The sequence below is a fragment of the Nannospalax galili genome, unplaced genomic scaffold (genome assembly GCF_000622305.1).
Source record: "Nannospalax galili isolate Female #2095 unplaced genomic scaffold, S.galili_v1.0 scaffold649, whole genome shotgun sequence".
NCBI lineage: Eukaryota > Metazoa > Chordata > Mammalia > Rodentia > Spalacidae > Nannospalax > Nannospalax galili.
Genome location: NW_008359093.1, coordinates 572932 through 596804, shown reverse-complemented (window position 1 = coordinate 596804; position 23873 = coordinate 572932). Strand labels below are relative to the sequence as shown.

The 23873-nt window shown below is 41.9% G+C and overlaps 2 protein-coding genes across 2 annotated transcripts in view; one reads left to right on the top strand and one right to left on the bottom strand.

Moving 5' to 3' along the window:
* Positions 1–9172: 9172 nt before the first annotated feature.
* On the top strand, positions 9173–12226 carry LOC103725502 (zinc finger and SCAN domain-containing protein 4-like). The gene is made up of 3 exons (XM_029558492.1): positions 9173–9565; positions 11300–11456; positions 11544–12226. Exons 1-3 carry the CDS (start codon positions 9173–9175, stop codon positions 12224–12226), a joined length of 1233 nt encoding a protein of 410 aa, XP_029414352.1.
* A 3880-nt stretch (positions 12227–16106) lies between these two features.
* Positions 16107–23873, bottom strand: part of LOC103725456 (zinc finger protein 211-like) — a 9384-nt gene continuing 1617 nt past the window's right edge. Inside the window, exon 4 of the mRNA XM_008822761.3 lies at positions 16107–19009. Within this exon, the coding sequence (XP_008820983.1) occupies positions 17646–19009 (1364 nt within the window). The 3' untranslated portion in view covers positions 16107–17645. The remainder of the gene's footprint in view (positions 19010–23873) is intronic.

Here is a 23873-nt window from a genome sequence, read left to right as displayed (position 1 = left end):
CGGGGGGGGCGGGGGGCGGGCTAGCAGCTGTCTGCTGCATCTCCTGACTGATTCGGTAGTTCTACATGGTCTTCTCTGCCTTCTGGGGATGGAGGGGTCCTGAAGGTCTGGCTTCCAGACAGGCAGATGAGAGGGTCACTCTTACGCAGCCGCCGGAGTGCAGACCAGCCATAGTGGAGCTTCTGACCCTCTAAGGGTGAGACTTCTGATCTGTTTTTAATTTGTTTCCATTTGCGTGCATGGGTGTGTTTTGTTTACCATTCACACACACACACACACACACACACACACACACACACACACACACACACACACACGCTTCCTATTTAGCGCAGGTTGGGCTAGATTTCATGGTGATCCTCCTGCTCCTGCCTCCCAAGTTGTTGGGAGTACTGGTGTGAGCCACTAAGCTCTACCACATAAAACTTTTTTTTTTCTTTTTTTGAGACCCCAGCTGGTCTGGAACTCGCTATGGAGACCAGGTTGGCCTGGATCTCAGCGATCTCCCTGCCTCTGATACCCATGTGGTAGGATTAAAGGCGTGTGCCACCATGCCATTACTGATTTTTAAATTGCTTAGAAAGTAGTTAGCTTTGGTTTTGTTGTGGTAGTGGTGGGTTTTGTTTTGTTTGTTTTTGGTTTTGTTTTTAGAATCCCTAAGACCATTGGAAAACCTGACCACTACAAGAGCTTTCCATCAGTCCACAGCCTAGGGTTCCTGAGAACCTCTCATTTCATTTCCAGCCCACTGTCTGCCTTCCAAACATGCCAGGGCTGGCCTACCTATGTACACTAACTTGACTCTGTGCCTTAATAGGCCCTGTGTGCTCTACACAAAGATCTCTACCTCCTGTACCACTTAGAAGGCAGAGTGTCCTAAGCTGGGCTACAAGTCCCTGTGGCCTTTATTCTTTGGTCTTATCCTGATGGGGGAGGATGGGGCAGGCCTCTAACCCTGACAATCTAGAGATTTAGGAAGGAGACCAAGTTAGAGGCCAGAGAGAGCAACATGGGGACATGCAATGTCAAAAACCAAGATGAGGGGCTGGAGAGATGGCTCAGCAGTTAAAAGCACTGAGTGCTTTTCCAGAGGACCCAGTGTTCAATTCCCAGCACCTACATGGCGGCTAACAGCCGTCTGTAACTCCAGTTCCAGGGGATCCAATGCCCTCTTCTGTCCTCTGAGGGCATTGCATGGCACGGTGCACTTACACACATGCAGGCAATACATGCATACACCTAAAATAAAAAAATAAATGAAGGCTGGTCGTGGTGGTGCATGCCTTTAATTTCAGCACTCAGGAGGCAGAGGCAGGCAGATCTCTGCGAGTTCAAGACCAGCCTGGTCTACATAGTGAGTCTCAGGTCAACTGGGGCTACAGGGACATCTTGTCTCAAAAAGAAAAAAAATTTTTTTTTAGAAAAAGAGTGGATGGATGGAACTGGAAAAGTAACAGAGACTCATTAAAATATACACATTTTGCCCTCTATGTGGATTCTAGACTTTAATTTTCATATATGTGGGTATGTGTTGGGGGTATATAGGTCATGAAGACAGAAAGTGGATTCTAAGAGTGAAGATGACCTCTTGTGGGTGAGGTAAGAGAATTGAAGGCTACTTAATGACATGAAAACTGAGGGACTATTGAAGGAGAAGGAAGGGACCAGCAGGAGGGGTAGGAAGAGATGGGGAGGGAGCCAGAAAGAAGACTCCAAGCAGAAAAACGTATGGGCTGGGTGTGATCATGTGCATCTTTAATCCCAGCACTCCAGAGGCTTAGGCAGGCAGACGTCTACGAGCTCAAGGCCAGCCTGGTCTACACAGAGTTCCAGGGCAGCCAGAGCTACATAGTGAGACCCTGTCTCAAAACAAAACAAAACAGGTGTGGAGAGATGGCTCAGTTGTTAAGAGCACTATCTGCTCTTGCAGAGGGCCCTGTTTCAATTCCCAGCATCCACATGGTGGCTAACAACCATCTGTAACTCCAGTTCCAGGGGATTCGAGGCCTTCTTCTGGCCTCCTTGGGCACTGCATGACACAGGTGCATGTACCTACATGCAGGCAATACACTCAGACACATAAAATAAAAATAATAAGGCCAGGCGTGGTGCCACACGCCTTTAATCCCAGCATTCGGGAGGCAGAGGTAGGCGGATCTCTGTGAGTTCAAGGCCAGCCTGTTCTACATAGTGAGTTCTGGGACAGCTGAGCTACAGGGAGACCCTGTCTTAGAAAGACCAAATATTAATAATAATAATAACTAAAGGGAGAAGGCAGAAGGGGTTTGTTATAATAGACTATGGTAATAAGCAGGCGTGATGTTGAGTTCACCTTAGTGGGCAACCAGGGGCACACCCTTTCGAATGTGGAGTAGGTAAAAATAATCCTTTGTAAAATTACATTACTTTCCTGTGTTTTTCCCATGTTATAGATGGCTAAAATTTCTAATTTGATTTTCTAAAAAGCAAGTTTCATTTTATAAAACCAGAAAATGAGAGTGTTGTAGGAGTGATTCGTGAGCACAAACATCTAATCAGCTCCTGTTGGTTGATGTCATTTCATGCTTCTGTAAATGTATTCAGATTAATGTTAAATGTCAGGTTTAGAAGAGTTTTATGTGGTAGACCTCAGTTACACACACCTATAATCCCAACACTTGGGAGGTAGAAGCAGGAGGATTACCATGGGATCTAGTCTAACCTGGACTACATAGGGAGTTACAGCACAGCCTAGGCTATAGCATGACACACTGTCTAAAAAAAAAAAAAAAAATCAAGGGGCTGGAGCGATGGCTCAGTGGTTCAGAATATTTGCCACTCTTGTGGGAGTCCCACCCAGTTTCAGGTTCCCAGCACCCACAGGGCAGCTCTGCACTGTACACATGCCAGGTGTGCACACATACAGGCAAAACACATAAAAGTAAATCTTAAAACAAATTAGAGGGGCCTGGTGTGATGGCACACGCCTTTAATCCAAGCACTGGGGAAACAGAGGCAGTCGAATCTCTGTGAGTTCAAGGCTAGCCCAGTCTACATAGTGAATTCTAGGCTAGCTGGTGCTACAGGGAGAGCCTGTCTCTAAATAAATAATTTATTGAGAATTTCAAAAAATTCAGTATTTCAAGGAAATTCACAGCAGTGGAGCTGGGCATGGTGGTGCATGACTTTAATCCCAGTACTCACCCAGGAGGCTGAAGGAGCAGACTGATCTCTGTGAGATGGAGGCCAGCCTGATCTACATAGTGAGTTCCAGGCCAGCTGCTGGAGTTTTGGGGAGACCCTGCCTTAAAAAAAAAATTGACCACAGTGAGGCAGGATGTGGGAAGTGCCCAACAGCTTGCGCTCTGTCCACTCTCAGCCCTGGGAGTAGATGCTATAGTTTGAATTTAATGAAGTCTTTTCTCTGGCATAGCGTTGGCTCATAATAGTATAGAGAAAGGGAGTTTCCTAAGTGCTTTGACTCTGCGGCATTTGTTGGATTTGAGATGGGTACTGAGCTGCACTGTTCTTTCCAGCCCCACCCCTTTTTACAAGTTAGGCAGAAAAGACTCCCAAGTAAGCACAGGTTGTTTGTTGTTTTGTTTTGGTTTTCGGAGACAGGTTCTCCCTGTAGCCCTAGCTAGTCTGGAACTCCCTACAGAGACCAGGCTGGCCTTGAATTCATGGAAATCCCCCCCAGCCTCTGCCTCCCTTTAATGCTGGGATTAAAGGTGTGTGCCACCACGCAGGGCTGAGCATTCAGTTTTGGAAAACTATACTTAACCAGGGGATCTTGTTTTCTCAAGTGAAAACTTCAAAAGTAAAGTACTTTGAATCCTAAATTGTCAAAAAACATGCACTCAAAGATTTTTTTTAATTTAAAATATTTAGGGAGAGACTGGGTGTGGTGGCACATGTCTTTAATGTCAGCACTTGGGAGGCACAGGCACAGGCAGATAGCTGTGATATCCAGGAAGGCCAGCCTGGTCTACATAGTGAGTTCCATGTCAGCTGGGGCTACAGGGAGTCTCAAAAATAATAAATAAATAAATAAATAAATAAATAAATAAATGAAAGAAAGAAAGAAATAAAGGCTGGAGAGATGGCTCAGTTGTTAAGAGCATTTGCTGCTCTTCTAGAGGCTCTGAGTTCAGTTTCTACCACGTGTATTGGGTGGCTCACAACTAACTATCTAAGACTCCAGCTCCAGAGGATCCAACACCCTCTTAAGCCCTCCCCAGGCCTTTGCACACACACATGGCATACCCTCACACAGAAACACACAGACGTAAATGAAAATTTTTAAAAAGTAAATCTTAAAAACTTTTTTTTTTCTTTTTGAAGCAGGGTCTCCCTGTAGCCCCAGCTGTCCTGGAACTCACTATGTAGACCAGGCTGGCCTTGAACTCACAGAGATCCGCCTGCCTCTGCCTTCCAAGTGCTGGGACTACAGGCATGTGCTACCATGCCCAGCTCCTTAAAAACATTTTAACAGCCCACATGTTTTAATTTATGTATAGCAATACAATTTATATATTAAAGAACACTGTAATTAAATGATTTGATACAGTTTTAAACTGAAGGAAAAATGGAAATATTTCAGATGCACAAAGGATTTAAAGAAAAAAAAATAAAGAGAAGTGTGAAAAACCATCTCACAGGAATAGACTGATTGTGAGATGTGCACCAAGATAGTCCATGAAACCCAGTCAGATTTCATGATAAATGTGACTGTGTTTTGACATTTCACAGCAGAGCAATAGTTGCTTTTATTTTATAGTACAGCATGGCTCTGCTCAGTTAATTCATTTAAAAAATAATATTGTTTATTTGTTGAGAATTTCACAGTTATTTTGATCATATTCAGACACTCTTTCCCATCAACTCTCAGATCCGCCTCCACCTCCCTCCACCCCTTGACTTCATGCTCTCTATTATTATTTCTTAAGGCCTATTGAGTCTAATTTGTATTCTCCACATAAACTGGTGTGTGGATCCATCCCCTGATCAGCCTTCTTGGTGTCACACCCTTAAAGAAAACCAGTTCCTCCTCTCCCAACAGCTATCAGTTGTCAGTATTTCCTCAGCTAGGGCTAGGGGCCTTTCTTGGCCACCTTTTCTCATCCATGCTGGGCCTCTGTCTGACTTGGGTTAGTACAGGTCTTGTGCATGCTATCACAAGCCCTATTGGTTCGTATGTGCAAATGCCATGTTGTGTCCCTAGAGTCATCCAGAACCTCTAGCTCTTATAGCCCTTCCACCCCCTCTTCCTCAATGATCCCTAAGCCTTGGGTGGAGAGGTCATAAAACAGCCGCCCTTTTTAGGACCCAGCACTCTGAGTCTCTTATTTTCTGCATGTTGACTAATTGTGGATCTCTGTGTTAACGAGCATCTGTTTCAAGAAGAGGTATTATCCCATAGCGTGGGGGCAGTGCCCCTAGAGGACACCACAGGCTAACAAGGAAAAGGCCCAATACCTTTTTACCCTCCAAGGACAGAGCAAGAGTCTGTGAGAACCAGTTGACAAAGGACCCAGACATACCTCAACAGCTTCTGCTTGCTCTTTTGTTTCAAACTCCAAAAAGGCAAATGTATTTGAATCACCAGTAGACTTAATGTACCATACTTATGTAAACCACATTGCTACATTTCCCAACTACACTTTCAATCCAGCTATAAGTAATATTTTGGGGAAGTAACTCCTGTGATAAATTAGAAACAGTATTAATATATGGTCTAACCATTTTGAAATTCATACACCTTACCAGTAAATGGGATTAAAAAACAACCCCAAGGGGGCTGGAGAGATGGCTCAGCAGTTAAGAACACTGACTGTTCTTGCAGAAGACCTGGGTTTGAATCCCAGCACCCACATGGCAGCTAACAACTGTCTGTAACTCCAGTTCCAGGGGATCTGACAGCCTCTTCCATCCTCCACTGGCATTGTATAACATGGATGCACTTACTTATGTGCAGGCAATACACACATACACATAAAAATAATAAAATACTTAAAACAACAACAACAAAAAACAAGCAAACAACAACAACAAAAGAAAAACAACCACAAAAACCTAATGCCAGGAATGGATTTCTTTTGGAGATGTTGACCAGGGAAGTTCCATAAACCCTCAAACAGTACTGAATTGCCACTGCTCTTGGTTGCCCTCTAGAACTTGATGGTAAGACCATATTTCTGAAGACTCCAGTTCCAGGGGGATCTGACACCTTCTTCTGGCCTCCATTACACAACACGGGTGCATTTACCTACATGCAGGCAAAACACTTATATACATAAACTATAACTTTTTTTAATTAAAAAATTCTTCTAGATCTGGGGATGTAGACCAGTTGCTGGAATGATTATCTAGCATTAATGAAGCCGTGGGATTCATACCCAGCACCACAAAAAAACCAGAGGTGGTGACTCACTCCTCTAAGTAGAGTCCAGAGTACCCACAGTTCAAGGACATCTTTGAGTACGTCACAGGTTTCAGGTCACACTGTGGTATATAAGAGCTGGCTCAAAAGAAACTTGTTTTCCAGCTGTGACACACATCTGCATGAACCTTCCTTTATCAGCTCCCCACTCTTCTGTACCATGCTTCTGTGTTACCTCTGATCTGCGGACATCAGCTCCTTATACGCTTACACCCACAAAAACAGCTGTGAGACAATGCTGTATGTTTTCTTAGCCTACTAAAAATAGCTATTTTCAAAGGAATGGTTAAATTTGACAATTTTTTCAAATAAACGGAACTTTTATTTATTAAAATCTGGAACTTCATCAGTTGGAATGGATACCAATACAGAGAAATTATTCACTTTTCCCCTGAATTTTAATCATTTGCATATTTGTGGCCAGTCCCTTCCTGAGAATTTGACTTTCTAGCTCTATCATACAACTTTTTCCTCCCATGAGAACTGTAGTTCAGAGTTATTTTGACTTTGAAGATTTCAACATTCAAAATTTTGTTTACAATATTATCATTCTGGGGGATTTTAGACATTAGAACACTGATCATTTATCAAGATTTTAGTATCTTATTAATTTTATCAATTGTTACTAATATTAATTATTTTATCAATTTTATTAACTGTTACTATTTGATCATCAAGAGTCTAGCCCTCCTTAGGTTCCCACAGCACTTACAATTGTGACTTTGGGAATTATGTTGAGCACTGTTTCCAAATAAGGTCGCATTCTAAGGTCCTGGTAATTAAAACTTCAACATGTGAATTTCATGACACACAATGAACCTGTAACAACCAGATTAGTTATGGTGGAGCAATCCTGACATCCCGCCACTGGGGAGGTGGAGGCAGTAGAACAGGGAGTTCAAGTTCATCCTCAGCTACAGATTGAGTTTGTGGTCAGACTAGGCCATAGAAGACCCTGTCTCAAAAAGAAAAAGAAAGCATAAAAAGCCCAAACCCCTCAGGTTTAGCTGCATCATCTTAATTCCTCCCCAAAGTGCAGCCTGCACAACCTATCAAACCTCACATTTCCTCAAAATTAGATATTCAGCCCTCTCCCCATCCCACAGAAGTGAGCCCAGCTTAGTCTCTGACATTTCTCTCCTGTGTTTTGGACACTTCCATGGGGGATCTTCACCCTCTCTGTCACTTTATACTGACAAAGTTTTGACCTTGTTCACCGCAACATTTAGAGCTAATCTCTGAAATTTATAAAGTTTTAACATGTTTGGAATGAGCCATATGAGAAAAAAATGATTAGAATTCATATGACATAAACCCCAATCTTTTAAAAATTTTTATTTATTTCTTTATTTTATGTGTATCCTTTGCCTGTATGTGTGTGCCCATGTGTGCAGTGCCTGCTGACGTCAGAAAGATCTGTTAGAACTAGAGTTAATAATGGTTGTTAGCTACCGTGTGGGTGCTGGGAACCAATCCTGGGTCTTCTGCAAGAGCAGCCGGTGCTCAACCTCTGAGTCATCTCTCCAGCCCCGTAAATCCCAATCTTGACATTCCCTCTTAGTATGAAAGCTGTTACATTTCAGTGAAGTAATAATAACATGTTTGCTTATGGTATGGTCCCCAGGTCCAGAGGTGGCATTCAACATAGCCTTAAAAATATGGAGCTGGGTGAGCTGGAGAGAGGGCTCAGGAGTTAAGCGCATTGGCTGCTCCTGCAGAGGACCTGCTTTTGATTCCCAGCACCCACATGGTGGCTAACAACCACCCATAACTCCAGTTACAGGGGAAATCAATGCCCTCTTTTGATCTCCACAGGTATAGCACAACAGGGGTGTGCTTAGATACAGGCAGGCAATATACACATGTGCACAAAATAAAAATAAATTAATTTGAATTTTTTAAATGATATCTGGAATCGGGGGGTGGGGCTGGAGGCTACAATTGTCTTGCAACAAGAGACCCTCCTGCTTCTAATCCCAGTGGGATTTGCGAGCTGCCACGCCCAACCACAGGGAGGTCTGATCCTTTCAGTCTATTGGTATCTTTGATTGAATCACTGAAGCCAGGCCCTATAAAAGGGAGAAGCCATGGAGATACCATTGTAGAAGCCAGAGCAGAGAGCCTGACACACATCAACTCCCTGTGCTACTTAGAATTGCCCCTTTTGAAATTTACCTGTGGAAGAGGTAAGCTTTAAGAATGGAAAAGTTCCCACTTTTGTGAGCCTGAATGCATGCATGAAAGAAGATTTATGGTGCAGGGGTGGGGGTAACTCATTACAAACATGGACTTATTGGAAGGCTGTTGTCTCTTTTGACAAATCACCCTAACTCAAGAGTTTAATGCTTTAGACTATGTGTGAAGGTTTATATTGACCAAAAGGAAATTTGTTCTCTGTATGTTTATGGTTGTGTCTTTGAGCCTTAAATTTTATGTTGAAGGTAATTATTTTTATTTTTTACCAACCATGGCACACCAAGTTTTGTCCTGCTAAGTCAAGTACGTTTTACCATTTCATTTGAAAGAAAAACTTCATAACTTTTATGTGAGATTAGAATGATGCATTTAAAGCCTGATTAGGATTCATCCACGAATCCATCTGTGACAGAAATTTCAGTTGATTTGTTTGTCTCTAATTAGATATATTTGTAGCTTACAGCTTTTAACTATCCATCATTTGTTTAAACAGTGGAGATGCAAGACAGAGTCTGAATTGACGGAGTTGAATCCTTGTGCGACTTCTTGACAAGAATGACTTCCCATCTCAGAAAACCTGAACCCTCTGAACCATCCTCAGATGCTCTTGAATTAAACATCTTGGACGTTAAACCAACAGAGGATTTGACTGCACAGTCAGGAGAGCTCTCTAAGCTTCCAAGTGCTCGGCTCCACTCACCTCCACATGGCAATGGCTCATGTGCAAAGCAGGAGTTGCAGAGCCTCGGTGAGCAGTTTAACTCCTGGTTGCAGCCAGAAAAGCATACCAAAGAGGAGATGGTGTCTCAGCTGATCATGGAGCAGTTTGTTCTCACTGGACGCTGCAAGGACAGGTCTGCCTTGAGAGAGAAGTGGGAGTCAAGTGGCAGAAACATGGAGACGTTCATGGAGGACCTGACTGATGACTGCTTGAAGCCTCCTGTCTGGGTGAGTACGGGGGTCTGATGTGGTGTGTGGGGGGTTAAGGAGGAAGAAGTATAGTCTGTAGGAGTTTGGTGGAAGTGGAGAAAAAGTTTGTATAGTTTGTTATCAGATCACACTCTCTCCCTTTCACTCTTTTTCACAAAGAGGAATGGCCACTGCTCTAAGTTAACAAGAAAAAATCAGGAAGATACTGTCCTAGTTTTGATGCTGTTGCTGTGGTAAAAACACCGACCAAAAGCAACTTGGAAAGAAAGAGTTTATTTCATCTTACAGTCAGGTCATAATCCATCACTGAGAGTCAGGGCAGGATCTCAAGGCAGGAGCCTGGAGGCTGGAACTAAAGCAGAGACCACAGAGGACTGTTGCTTACTAGCTTTCTCCTCTGACCTATTTCAGCCTAGATTCTTATACAACCTAGGACTCCAGGGGTGATACCACCCACAGCAGGCGGTTCCCTCCCACATCACTCAAAAAAAAATTGCCTCACAGGCATACCCTATCTGATAGAGACAATTACCCAAATGAGGTTCCCTCTTCCCAAGTGTGTTGACAACTGAAGTCAGCCATAAAGCATACCTATTGATTGCTTGATAGCAAGAGGCAGAGAGACCGAGAAGTTGACATTTCAGTGGAGCCATCAAGGCTTAAAACGAAAGGCCTTTGGGATGCAGGCATGGCTTATTTACTAAAAGCCTTGCCTTGGAAGCACGAGGACCTTGTTTGGATAGCCACATCACATTTAGAGCTAGGCATGCAGTACATTCCTGTAATCCTGCACTGAGAAGGTGGAAAATGGTGGGTTCTATGGGGTGCTGGTCAGTTGATATAGTTTGCTTAAGTTTCAGTGAGAGACAGTGTCTCCAAAAATAAGGCAGAACTCTTTCAAGGAAGACGGGATTTAATGCGCCTCCACACTTACACATACGAACATACATACATGCATAACACACATATACACACACACAAGAAGAAATGTCTTAAGAAGGGCTGCTTCCTCAGGAAACTAGAATGTACTTTTTCTAATCTAGAAAAACATTCTCTAAACACAATTATATGAGATACTCTTTTAGATTCCAAATTGGAAAAATTCTGAGTCACCGAACACATTCTCAGTCATTTGCTGAAATGACCAATGGGGTAAAAAAATGACACCTGACACACACATAGAATCTGATGTATAAGTCTATGCACATACTTCTTGTGTTGGTTTTGTTAAGTTTTCTTTTAACATGTTTCATTCCACATTTTCATGTTTTTGAACTTTTTCATTGAGAATTTCATCCTTTAAATTGACAGACTTGGATGGTGTTGACATTGCTGTCCAGTCATGTTCCCAAGTGCAGAAATGTGTTCTTGTATCTTCTAGAATTAGTACATATGTTGGGGCTGTTTCATTCAGGCATGAGTTATAGCACTGTGGGTCATAAATTCTGTTAACTGGTCAATACTACATAAATAGAAGCAATAAGGTTATGCATTGATAAAAATGTTGTGGCCAGAAGCTCACAGAAAACTAATCTTACATTATCCCCAGGGACAATGACTCAGCATTTGCTAACTCAGTGTCTATAGTGACTTTAGAGGACATGACAAGGTGTGAGTAATGATGACACCTTTAGAGACCTGGGCTGGACGAGATGTGGTGACCCGTAGTTGAGGGATCCCATGAGCATGTTGAGGCAGGGTTTCTGACACACAGCAGATTGACATCCAGTGGTCACGTGGTTTTGTTCTCAGGTGCATGTCTTCATGCAGGGAGAGGAAGCCCTCTTTCCTGAGCATATGCCCTTAAAAGAAGTCATCATGCATTTGAAAGAACAGAGGTCAGCAAAAATGTCAACAGAAGACCATGCAAGGCCCTTCCAGCCTCCCGAAGATGGTCCCTTGGATATGGGTGAGTCAGGCGAAACTGGACACCAGAGGGGTGCTGTGTTGGGATCCTTTCTTGGGCAGTGTTTCATAGGTTTTCTTATTTCCTCAGGTCATGAAGACGAAGAGCAAACTACTGAAATGGATGACAGACTACCAGGCCGAGGAAATCAGATAGAGTCCCTCATCATTATCCAGGAGAACTCTGCTGAGCCTGAAGAGGGAGGTGTTTCTTATGGAAACCCTCAAGATGCCACAGTAGCAAGCCAAGGGACCTCTAGGTCCCAAGAAGTGTCCGTAAAGGAACCCTCTCATGAAGATGTCTCTATGGAGGTACAACCAGGGTTTCCCTGCAGGCCAGAGCAGTCAACCTCTGGGCCTGAACCTATGTACCAGAATTATAATGGAAACTCCCCAGGTGAGAGGCAGAAAGCAAGATCTCATAGATTTACGGAAACATGCAAATGTGATCAATGTCCCCAGACATTTAGGTATTTCTCTCATCTTTTAACCCACAAGAAGAGGCATAGGAACGAGAGGACAGTTTTCTGTGGGGAGTGTCACAAAGGTTTCTATCATCAGTCAGAACTCCGAGTTCATCAATTCGTTCACTCTGGGGAGAAGCCTTTTAAATGCACCACGTGTGAAAAGTCCTTCAGCAACAAGACCAACCTGGTGGCTCACCAGAGGATTCACACAGGAGAGAAGCCCTACAAGTGCTCCATGTGCCATGCCAGTTTCCGCCAATCCTCCACGTACCATCGGCACATGAGGAATTACCACAAGGGAGACTGAAATGTGATCCTTCCTCAGCTCTAACACATTATCTTTACTAAGTTCCTGCTGAGATTTGAATGTTTGTGTCCTCTGAAATTCATATTGAAATCTTATAACCACCAATGCAGTCATATTGCGTCAGACCCTTAAGAGATGATGAGACCACAAAGTCTTCTCCCTCATGAATGAGGTTAAGGCTATTGTGTGCACTGCTGTTTTGCTGTTGTTTCATCTGTAGTCTGAGCACAGTTAGTGAGAGGTACCCTTCCAGATCTACCACTGGTTCTGTGAGGAGACAACAGCCAGCCATTTTTTTTTTTTTTTTTTTTCTGTAAAACATTAGCACTGGGCAAGGCAAATGGCTCAGCTGGTAAAGGTGCTTTCTGAAAAGCCTACAACCAGAGTTCAATCTCTGGGACCCACATGGTGGACATGGAGGTAGTGTACCTGCACACATACATGAACATATGCAGGCTCACATATAGCACACACAGACATTTACACAAACATACTACACATATACGCATACTCAGTACATACAACCTTTCCCTTCCCCGCAAACCCATTAGTTTTGTGCCTTTGTTACTACAAAATGCATCAAGTACAAAATGTGGGCTACTAAAAATGTGATTTTATCAATAAAGTTTAAAGTTTATACACATGAAAACCATCAATGAGGGGCTAAAAATTCATCTGCTGGAGAGATGGCTCAGTGGTTAAGAACACTGGTTGTTCTTGCAGAAGACCCAGGTTCAAATCCCAGCACCCACATGGCAGCTAACAACTATTCATAGGTCTAGTACTGGGGATCTGACGGCCTCTTCTGACCTCTGCAGGCATTACACAACACGGGTGCACCTACCTACGTGCACACAATACACTCATACACATAAAATAAAAATAATAAAAAACCTTTTTAATTCCTCTGCTAAATAACGGTAATATTTAGAATGTCTAGGGCATAAAAATATTTTATAAATATGCTCCCTCTGAATGTTTCAAATTAGTGAAAATCTTATCAGTTTGTCCCAAATGGTGATATGATGGATTATTTAGGACCTTTCCCGTCAGGAAGAACACATAAGATTTCAGAAGATTCATAATGAAAATGGGCTTTGACTCCAAAATAAAATGGTGGCAAGTTTCATGTCTTCTTGTGCACCCACCCACCATTTTATATTGCTGCAGTCCTGGGATTAAAACAGTCTCACTCATGCAAGGCAAGTGCCCTACCACTGAGCTATATCCCAAGCCATCGTTTTAATTTTGAAGCATCATCCAGATTGGCCTTGAACTAACTATTGTAGCCTAGGCTGCTCATGATTTTTTAAACTCAGCTTCCTGAGTACCTGAGAGCACATGCCTGTACCACCACACCTGGTTTTATTGACCTCCTTTTATTTTTATGTGATTTTAATGAAAATATGAATATTGAACACAGGTACCATGTGTATCACGTGTACCGTGTGATATTTCAACACATGTATCCACCGTTAATCAAGTTAAATAGAACTACCTTTTCACTACTTGATGGCAACAGTCTTTTTACACTTCATTTTTTACGTGTGTGTGTGTGTATGTGTGTACCTGTATCCATGCACACATGTGGGGAGCAGAGAATGTTGGGTTTCCTCCTGCTCTATCACTGTGCCTCATTCCTTTGGGCAGCATCTCCCAAGCCCCCGAGGTCTTCCTGTGTCTATCCTCCCCCCCCCCACAACCCTGGTGATACAGGTATATCTGGGGCCATACCCAGTTTTTTACATAGGTACTGGGATCAGAACTCAGGTCCTCATGCTTGCAGAGTGGCACTCTTACCCACTACTGAACCATCTTTCAAACCCCATCACCTTTTTAGATACACGATCCATGATACATCTACTCATCCTATTGGACACACCAAAACTTAAGCTTTTTTTTTTTTTTTTTTTGGTCTTTTTGAGACAGGGTGTCCCTGTAGCCCCAGCTGGCCTGGAACTAATGCTGGGATTAATTGTGCCACCATGCCTGGCCAAAACTTATTAACTGCAATTTAGTACCTACCTCAAGCCCTCCACTGTGAGAAAGACACATTCAAAGATTTCCTTTGTAAGCGTTCATATATTTGAAATGAATTTCAAATAACTTGTCTGCTTTGTTTCTTTGACTCATTGATAAATGTAACTGAATAAAGTAACAACTATTTCCAACATTATAGTTGTCATTTTTCACTGATTTTTTTTCTTCAAATTTTAGGTTTGAAAACATGTGCCAAAACATCAAAATACACATTTTAAATGTGAACTTTATACACTATTAATTATACCTATGTGCAATAGTTTTGTTAATCTGACATAATCTATAATTGCCTGGGAGACAGGCCTTAGCCCAGATCTGTGGCAGATTATCTTACATTAATCGAGGCAGGAAGATCTGCCCACTATGGATGGTACCGGTTTCTAGCGAGAGGATTCTAACTGCAGAGAAAGTTGAGTATCAACCAACATGCATGCATGATTTGTTCCTGCTTCTTGAATACAATATGCTAAGCTATCTGGAACTCCTGTTGCTTTGACATTCGAGCAATTATGGACTGTAAGCTGGGACTGTGAGCTAAAATAAACCATTCTGCCTAAGTTGTTTTAACCAGAGCACTTTATCACAGCCACAGAAACAAAACTTAAGACACTTGGGCGTGGTGGTGCATGCCTGTAGTCCCAGGACTTGGGAGGCAGAGGCAGATGGATCTCTGTGAGTTCAAGGCCAGCCTGGTCTACATAGTGTATTCTAGGCCAGCTGGGGCTAATTGTTGGACTGTTTTATCATCTCTGACTTAGGAGGCTTCTTTTGTACTTACTGGGTATAATGGCTGAAGAGAATGGCATGCCTCTGTGGTGGTTTGAATGAAAGCGTTCCCCCATAGACTCCAAGTATTTGGACATTTTGTCCCCAGATGATGGCACTGTTTTGGGAGGTTTTAGAAGGTGTGGCTCTCCTGGAGGAAGCACGTCACTGGGGGTGGGCTTAGAGGTTCTTAAGCCTTGCCGGATCTCTAGTTGCTCTCTTGCTTCCTGTACCTGCGTGATGATGTGATCGCTTAGCTTCTGCTGCTCCTGCTCCAGCCACCTCAGGCCATGATGCCTCCCTGTCATGATAGACTGTAATTCCCCTGAACCACAAGCTCAAATAAACTCTTCTATAAATTGCTTGGGCAGTGTTTCTATCACAGCAACAGTGGTAATACACCTCTAACAGCCTTTTTTTTTTTTTTTTTAAACTAACCGTCTAGTGATACTATTTTAAGAGTTTGGAATTGGCCACAACTAGAGGATTTATGACAGGAAAATTGGCAAACACTTCAAATTTGGGTTTGCTTGATAATATTACCAAACTGCATATGGACTTACAAACATGATAAATAATGTAGGTAATATAACCTAAAAGTATGTGAATATACAAATATATATGGTTATTCACTGGGTGAGGTATGAAAAAAAAAACATTAAACAAAAATCAGCTGTTTATTTGTAAATGGTTTAAAAGGAAATGGACACAATTCCTCATACAGAGAACAGGGAAAAGATAGGAACAGACATCTTGCCCAAGAAGGAGTACAAGTGACAAACATATGAAAGAAGGTTGAGCATCATAAATCTTTACAGAAATGCAGCCGAAACTACTACATACTTACCAAACAGTAAACGCTAAAAGACAGTATCAACCACTGGGGAGGGTGTGGAATTAGATTCTCATATACTCTCGGTTGGTAAGCAAAGATCTCTGTGGCTCGACTGGGTGGTGCACACCTTTAGTCACAGCATCCAGAAGGCAGAGGCTCTGTGAGTTCAAGGCCAGCCTTGTCTACATAGTGAGTTCTAGGCTAGGTGAGGTTACCGGGAGACCATCTCAAAAAGAGTCATTACTACACAAGAAGCTACACAGCACAGGAACCGTGTGCTGCTTGCAGCAGCTTCATTTACAGTTACTCCAAACAAGAAATAACACAGATATCCACAAACAGATGAATAAATGGTGCATCTGTAGAAAACATACTATTCAGCAATATACAGAATGAATAATTTAGACAAAACTCTTTGATAACCTCAAAAGTTACCACAAATCAAACTAGAAAAAGGGTTTTGAACCAAATCATATAAAATTATGAAAATAAAATCTATATAACTAAAGGCCTGAAAGTAAAGAACTAGAGATTAGACGATGGCATGAGCTAAATTAGAAGTGGTCAATATGCTCACTGTTAGGAGTTGAGTTTATCACTAGATTCAGTGATCTTATATTAATTTCATGTTCTTCTTCATGACCTTGGAAGAGCAACTGGTGTTAGTTGCACCTCATGCTAGCAATGAATGGCGGGGAGGAGGTGGCTAGGTCACAAAGTCACATTGCTACCTAATTTCCTTTCTCTCTCTGCTTATTTTCCTGGTTTGTAAAGCCATGGCCCTTAGGAAAACATTCCAGAAAGGCTACTGGAATGGAATTCACAGACCTAGCTGTTTTACTGATACTGACTCATTACAGAAGATGCCCTTTCCTGTATTTCCTAAGAGCTTTCATACACATCGGTTCTCCACAGTAAGACTATTCATGTGGCTCCCAGAAACTTCATTTTCTCACAATGTCTTCTCAAGGTGTCTCCTGAGTTCACACACACACACACAAAATGTCACATCCAGTCTACAACTTAGTACCATAAAGTCCTGCAGTCCTTCTGCAGAGGCCTTGCAACAATTTAAATTAGACCCAAAGTGGAAAGAGAGCTGTATTCTTCCATTATAATGATGCAAATGCATAAAGTGAACTCCACCTCCACAACCCCCCACCCCCCAAAAATTCATTCTGTTTATAATGACAGAAGGACCTAATTCTGTTGTGCAAGCCATCTCAGGCAATGAGCAGAAGCCCAAGATTACAAACAGCTGAAACAAAGACTGACCATTACAAACACTGAAACAACGTGAGGCTGACTGTCTCTGGGTTTGGGCTACAGAGGCTGGGGAAAAAGTGCCACAAGATTAACATGTCCTTTGAAAAAGTTCTCGACAAGCTATCTGCAAACAGTCTTATTAGGGTCTCTGGTACAAGAGTGGGTCAAGTCCATGCACTAATTTATGAAACAGAAGGGAATGATGGCTCAAGCTACTCAGGATTTCCTCCAGTAACAGAGATAAAAACAAAACCAAACAAAACCAACAAAATACCATCTCTGAATTTGTGACAGATAGTGTGAACTTTGGTGGTGAGAAAAATGGTTTCTGCTTCAATGGTCAGGAATAGGAACAGCAAGGGCCGCACACTGGTCAGGAAGTTTATCAGAGCTCTGTAAAGCCTCCTCATCCCTGGAAATTACAATACTGGGGCTTCCATTCAGATAGACAGCCCTCTCTCAGGTGGTCTCCTCCAGTGTAATTATACTCTAGAGTGTACATTCCCTACACAGCTAAGGTTTCTCTCCAATGTGGACTTCTTGATGATGGATAAGGACAGATTTGCTGCAAAATGATTTCCCACACTTACTGCACTGATAAGGCCTTTTTCTTGTATGGACTCTCCGGTGCTGCATGAGGCTGGAACTTTGGCTAAATGACTTCCCACAATCGCTGCACTGATAAGGCCTTTCTCCAGTGTGAACCCTTAGGTGTTTAATGAGGTTAGATTTGCAGCTGAAAGATTTGCCACATTCCGCACAAACATAGGGCCTTTCTCCTGTGTGGACTTTCTGATGTAAACTGAAGCTGGAGCTCTGCTTGAAAGATTTCCCACATTTGCTGCATTTATAAGGTCTTTCTCCAGTGTGGAGTCTGTGATGGTGAATGAGGCTAGAGCGCCGGCTAAATGATTTTCCACATTCGCTGCACTCATGAGGTCTTTCTCCAGTGTGCACTCTCTGGTGAGAAACGAGGCTAACGTTCTGACTAAACGACTTCCCACATTCACTGCACTCATAAGGTCTTTCTCCAGTGTGAACTCTCTGATGTTGAGTGAGGTTGGACCGTTGGCTAAAAAATTTCCCACATTCTCCACACTCATAAGGCTTTTTTCCAGCATGAACTTTCCTGTGGCTATTGAGGCTATAGATTTGACTAAAGGATTTCCCACATTCACTGCACTCATAAGGCTTTTCTTCAGTGTGAACTCTCTGATGCAAAATATAGCGGGAATAGTACGTAAAGAATTTTCCACATTCATTACATTGATAAGGCTTATTTTTATCTTCCCTCTGGACTTTTTGGCGCTGAATGAGATTACATCGTCTTGTACAGGCTTTCCCACATTTACTGCACTCAAAAAGCCCTTCTTTAGAGAGGACAGTATGGTCCTGAGCAGTAGGACTGCAGGCTTTCTTGCATTTTCCCCTGCTTGGACAACTTTTTCCATGGTGAGAGGCCGCCACACACTTGTTTCTGTTACTTGGTTTCTCCCGTGCATCAGTGCCTGGTTGGGGTGGAAATCCCATGCTGACCAGGAAGGCCTTCACAGCTTCCTTGCAGGTAAAGGGTTGCCCTGACAAATGGACACTGCAGCTCTTCACAAGTGAGAGTCTCTCAGCATAGCTTCTGCAGAGGACCTCCTTAACGGACTGCCTCTGTTGCTGTGGAAGATTTGTAGTGAAGTAGAGTTGTTCTCCACATGTGTACACTTCCTTTCCATGGTGGGCAGCCAAGTGCAGCATGTCTCCCGAGACATCATAAGGGCAGGCACCCTGGGAAGATGGACCTTCTCTGGAAGTCTTGACTTGAGACAATCCTGCAGAAATGCTCAGTTCAGAAGGTGCCACCTCATGCTCTGCTACTCGTGAGCAACCTGAAAGCAAAGAAGTAACTGATCTTTACGTTGCCTTTCTTAGGAAGGAGAAAACCTGTTCTTTTACATCACCTATTCATGCATTTGTGTGTGTGTGTGTATGTGTGTGTGTGTGTTTCTGTATGCACAGGTACAAGTGTACCATGGCACTTGGAGGATGGAAGACAACTTGTGGGAGTTGAATTTTTCTTTCCACCATGTGAGTTCTGGAGATCAAACTGAGGTCATCAGATTTGGGGGAAATGCCTCCACCCAATCAGTGATCGCACAGACCCCATAAATGTATTTCTTAAATAGCCAAGCAGAAGTCCCTGAAAGTTTTCAGGAGTTGAGATCAGCTTCAGGAAGTAGCTGCTATATATTACTGGGTTCCTAAGATCATAGAACACAGTAGATATTACTAGGTACAGGATATAATAAGCTGTGATCCAGGGTACAAGGTATGTTTAAGCTTATACCTTTGCCAATAGCTTTTAGCAGGATCATATCTGTTGGTGACATGTGAGGCTGTGAGGTATAAATACAAGCCCAAGAAAATCACATTGGAAGAGTAGCTTCAATGATTATTATTAACAGGCACACTCATACACACTACAAGACACAGTATTAAACACACAGAGAGAAGGTAGGATGAGAAGCACATAAAATGCATAGAGATGCAGGGATTTGTTCCATGCTGGGAAACAATAAAGATAAGTTAAATGGAAAAGACGCCAAGCGTGGTGGCACATACCTTTAATCCCAGCACTGGAGAGGCAGAGGCAGGTGGAGCTCTGTGAGTTCAAGGCCAGCCTGGTCTACAGGGTGAGTTCCAGGACAGCTGATTAAAAAAAAAAAAAAAAAAAAAAAAAAAAAAAAAAAATGGTGAATTGCCTCTCAATGTGACACAGGTCAAAGAGGACAGATTTCAGTATGATTTGAAAATAGCTCTAGTGTTATATCCTGCCCTTGGCCAGGCCCTCTCTGCGCATATCTTGTTAAGGTTAGAGTCATGAATATCCTGTGAAGTCCAGAGGTCTCTTCTCTTAGCCCCAGTAGAGGAGGTAAACAGCACCAGAGCAATGTTAGTCCTAAGGGAACAACGGCATGTACCACCTTCTGTTACCCCAAAATAGACCATCAAAACACCCAAAGCAAAAATTGTCTTAAAGGGGTAAGTTGACAGTTCTAATACTGTATATTGCAGAGCTGGAGGCACCAACATTCCAATCTCAATGCGGACACTCCAACTAAGAAGATGGCAGGTAAGAAAATAGTGGACTTAAACCAAATAAATCTAACAAACACACAGAGAATTCCCAGCAGAAGCTGAATACAGTCCTCTCTAGTTTACTCAGGACATTCTCCAGGACAGACCATGTTAGATCACAAATGAATCCTCATAAGATTTTAAAAGCCGGACAACATAAATATATTCTCCAATTACAATGGATAACTGGGATAGAGAGCTCATTCAGTGTATAAAGTGCTTGTTGCCCAAGCATGAGGACTGGAGTTCAGGTCCCCAGGATTCATGACCATGGGGGACAGGCACAGAGGCCCATCTGTAATGTTAACACTTGAGAGGTAGAGATGGGGCATGTTTGGAGTAAGCTGGTCAGCTACAGTAGCCAAAATTTTGAACTCTGGATATGTCTTTTCATAAAGAAAACACTCAATAAACTAAAAATAGCAAGAATACCTTAACATAACAAAAGTCATACACAAAATATCCACAGCTAAAATTAAACCCAGTAGTAAGACTGTAAACTTCCTCTAAGAACACAAATAAGGCAAAGACACCCACTGCTCTTCAACGCAGTGCTGGAAGCTCTAGCCATAGCAATTAGGTAGGAAAAAGAAGAAAGAGCTGGGGAGACCGTTCAGTGGTGGAGTGCTTTCTCATGCACAAGGCCCTGGATTCAATTCTCAACATCACAAACAAAAAGAATCAGAGTAGGAAATGAAAACTGTATTTGTTCTGAGATTACATATTGAGAAATCGCTAAAGATTCTGAAAAAAAACGAACAACTATGCAAGCTAATGAACAAATTCTGTATCCACAAGATACAAATACAAAAAGTGTTTTTGTTTTTGTTTGTTTTTTAGACATGTTCAACCTGTAGCCCCAGCTGGCCTGTAACTCGTATGTAGGCCAGGCTGGCCTTGATCTCACATAGATCAGCTTGCCTCTGCCTTCTGAATATTGGGATTAAAGGTATGGGGCCCCATGTCCAGCACAAATAAACTGTAATAAGCTGCATTTTATGTACTAATGAAGAATCTGAAAGTGAAACTGTTGATTCTTCTTAAAACAACATCAAAAAGAATAAACTACTAAGGAGGAAATCAAGAAAATAAAAGAACTGCACAGGAAAACTATAAATACGGCTGAAATGAATTTAAAAAATAATAAAGGAACAATGGAAAGCCATCACATGTGCATGGCCTGAAAGACTTAAAACTAAAATGTCTACAGCTCTCTACAGAGATCTACAGATTGAACCAAGTACCAAAAGACCACTGATTCTTTTGGGGCAGAAATAGAAAACTACACCCTAAAATACAGGGACTAAAAGGAGGCAACAAATAGATAAAAGAATCTTGAAGATGATGATCAAGTCTGGGGAACTCACTTTCAAAGCTCAATGCAAAGCTACAGTAATTAAATCAGTGTCATAATTCCATAAAGACAGACACCAACGGCATTAGAAAACAGAAACAATGTTCAGATGTTTGCACAAAAATTTTCAACAGGGGCCAAAAGAATTAAATGGCAAAAGAACAGATTTTTTTTTTTAAACACATGATGCTATGAAACTGGATATCCACACACAAAAGATTGAAGCTGGACCTTCATCTGACATCACATACACATGTTCCTAAAAGGGAGACCATATGCAAAGGCAGACATTTCTAGCTTCAGCCATCTTGGAGCCTGAGGAGGATAATTTGAGACCAGCCTAAGCAACATAACAAAACCGGTCCCAAAACAAATACAAAAAAAGAATGGATCAAAGATTTAAATGTAAGAGCTAGACTTCTAAAACTCTTAGAAGTGCTAAAAAAAATAAATAAATAAGATTTGTCCATGATCTCTCAGAAATGATACCAAAGGCACAGGCAATAAAAGAGAAATTTCATAAACTGGATTAATCAAAAACAAATTGAACTTCATCAAAACAAAAAACCTGGTCTATCAAGGGTTACTATCAATACACTGAAAAGGTAACACATAAAATAGAAGAAAACATTTTCAAATCATATATCTCATACAAAGCACACTGATTCATAACATTTAACAATAGCAACAACAATAATAAGCCACCAAATTCAAAAAAGATAGCCAAAAGTCTTGACATTTCTCCAAAGATACACAAATAGCCAATTAGCACACAAAGAAACTCAACAACACTTATTGTCAGTGAAAGGCAAATCATAACTACAAAGAGATATTACCTCACACCACTTGATGTTTTTTATTAAAATAACAAGTGTTGATAAGGATGTGGATTAACTAGAACCATTCATTGCATACCACTGGCAGAAACGTAAAATGAGAAAGTTGCATTGGAAAACATTATGATTATTCCTGAAATTGTAAGAAATAGGGCTGGCAGGGTGGATCAGTGGGTGAAGGCACTTGCTACCAAGTCTAAGGACCTGAGTTTGATCCCTAGGACCCACAGGGTAGAAGGAGAAAACTGACTCCTGCAAGTTGTCCTCCACAAGTACTCCTGCAAGTTCCATATGCAGTAGCACATATGTAGACACACACACACACACACACACACACACACACACACACACATACACACACAACAAATTGATTTTAAAAATTAAAAACAGAGCTGGAGAGATGGCTCAGTGGTTAAGAGCACTTGCTATTCTTGCAGAAGACCTGGTTCAAATCCCAACACCCACATGGCAGCTAACAACTGTCCCTAACTCCAGTTTCAGGGGATCTGATGACGGATGACCTCTTCTGTTCTCTGAGGGCACTGCATGACACGGGTGCACGTGCATGCAGGCAATATACACATACACATAAAATTAAAATAAAATAGAAAAAAATTAAAAACAGAATTACTGTATTATCTAGTCATTCTATTTCTGGAACTATATGAAAAAAATTTAAAAACAGGGACATGAAAAGATATTTTCATACTGATGTTCCAGCAATATTATTCACAGTAGTCCAGAGTGGTAACAACTCAAGTGTACTTTGATGCATGATGGAAGGATGGATAGACAAAATGTAGTAGACCTACACAGTGTCTTAACAGGGAAGGAAATTCTGACCCATGATACAACATGGATGAATGTAGGGAATGTTATACACAAAAGAACAAGTATCAAATTACTCCATTTATATGAAGCACTTATGAGTGATCAAATTCATAAAAGCACAGTGCCACTGAACTACATACTTAAAATAGTTAAAATTGTAAAACTTTATGTTACATGCATTTTGCCAAATTAAAAATCAGGTCACATTTTGGAAGAGGTTCTTCTAAGAACAGTCTAAGCACTGACAATGTCGGTGACTCCCCAGCATGGCACAGACAGGCACGCATAAATACTAGGTATAATGTAGAAACACTTGGGGGTGGGGACATTAAGGCACTTGTCCATGCACAAAGACCAAAGACTAGAGTTTGGTTCAGAATCTCACTGGAATGATGAGAGGGCATTGTGGATTTCTTCAATTCGAGATGCAAAACACGGAGATGAGATCCCCAGCACAAGCTGACTAACAAGACTAGACATATCAGTAAGCTGTTGATTTGAGAGACCTGACCTCAATGAATAAAGTAGAGGAGTAATTCTGGCATCAACCCGGGCTTTCACATCTACATACACAGACACCCACACACATGCAAA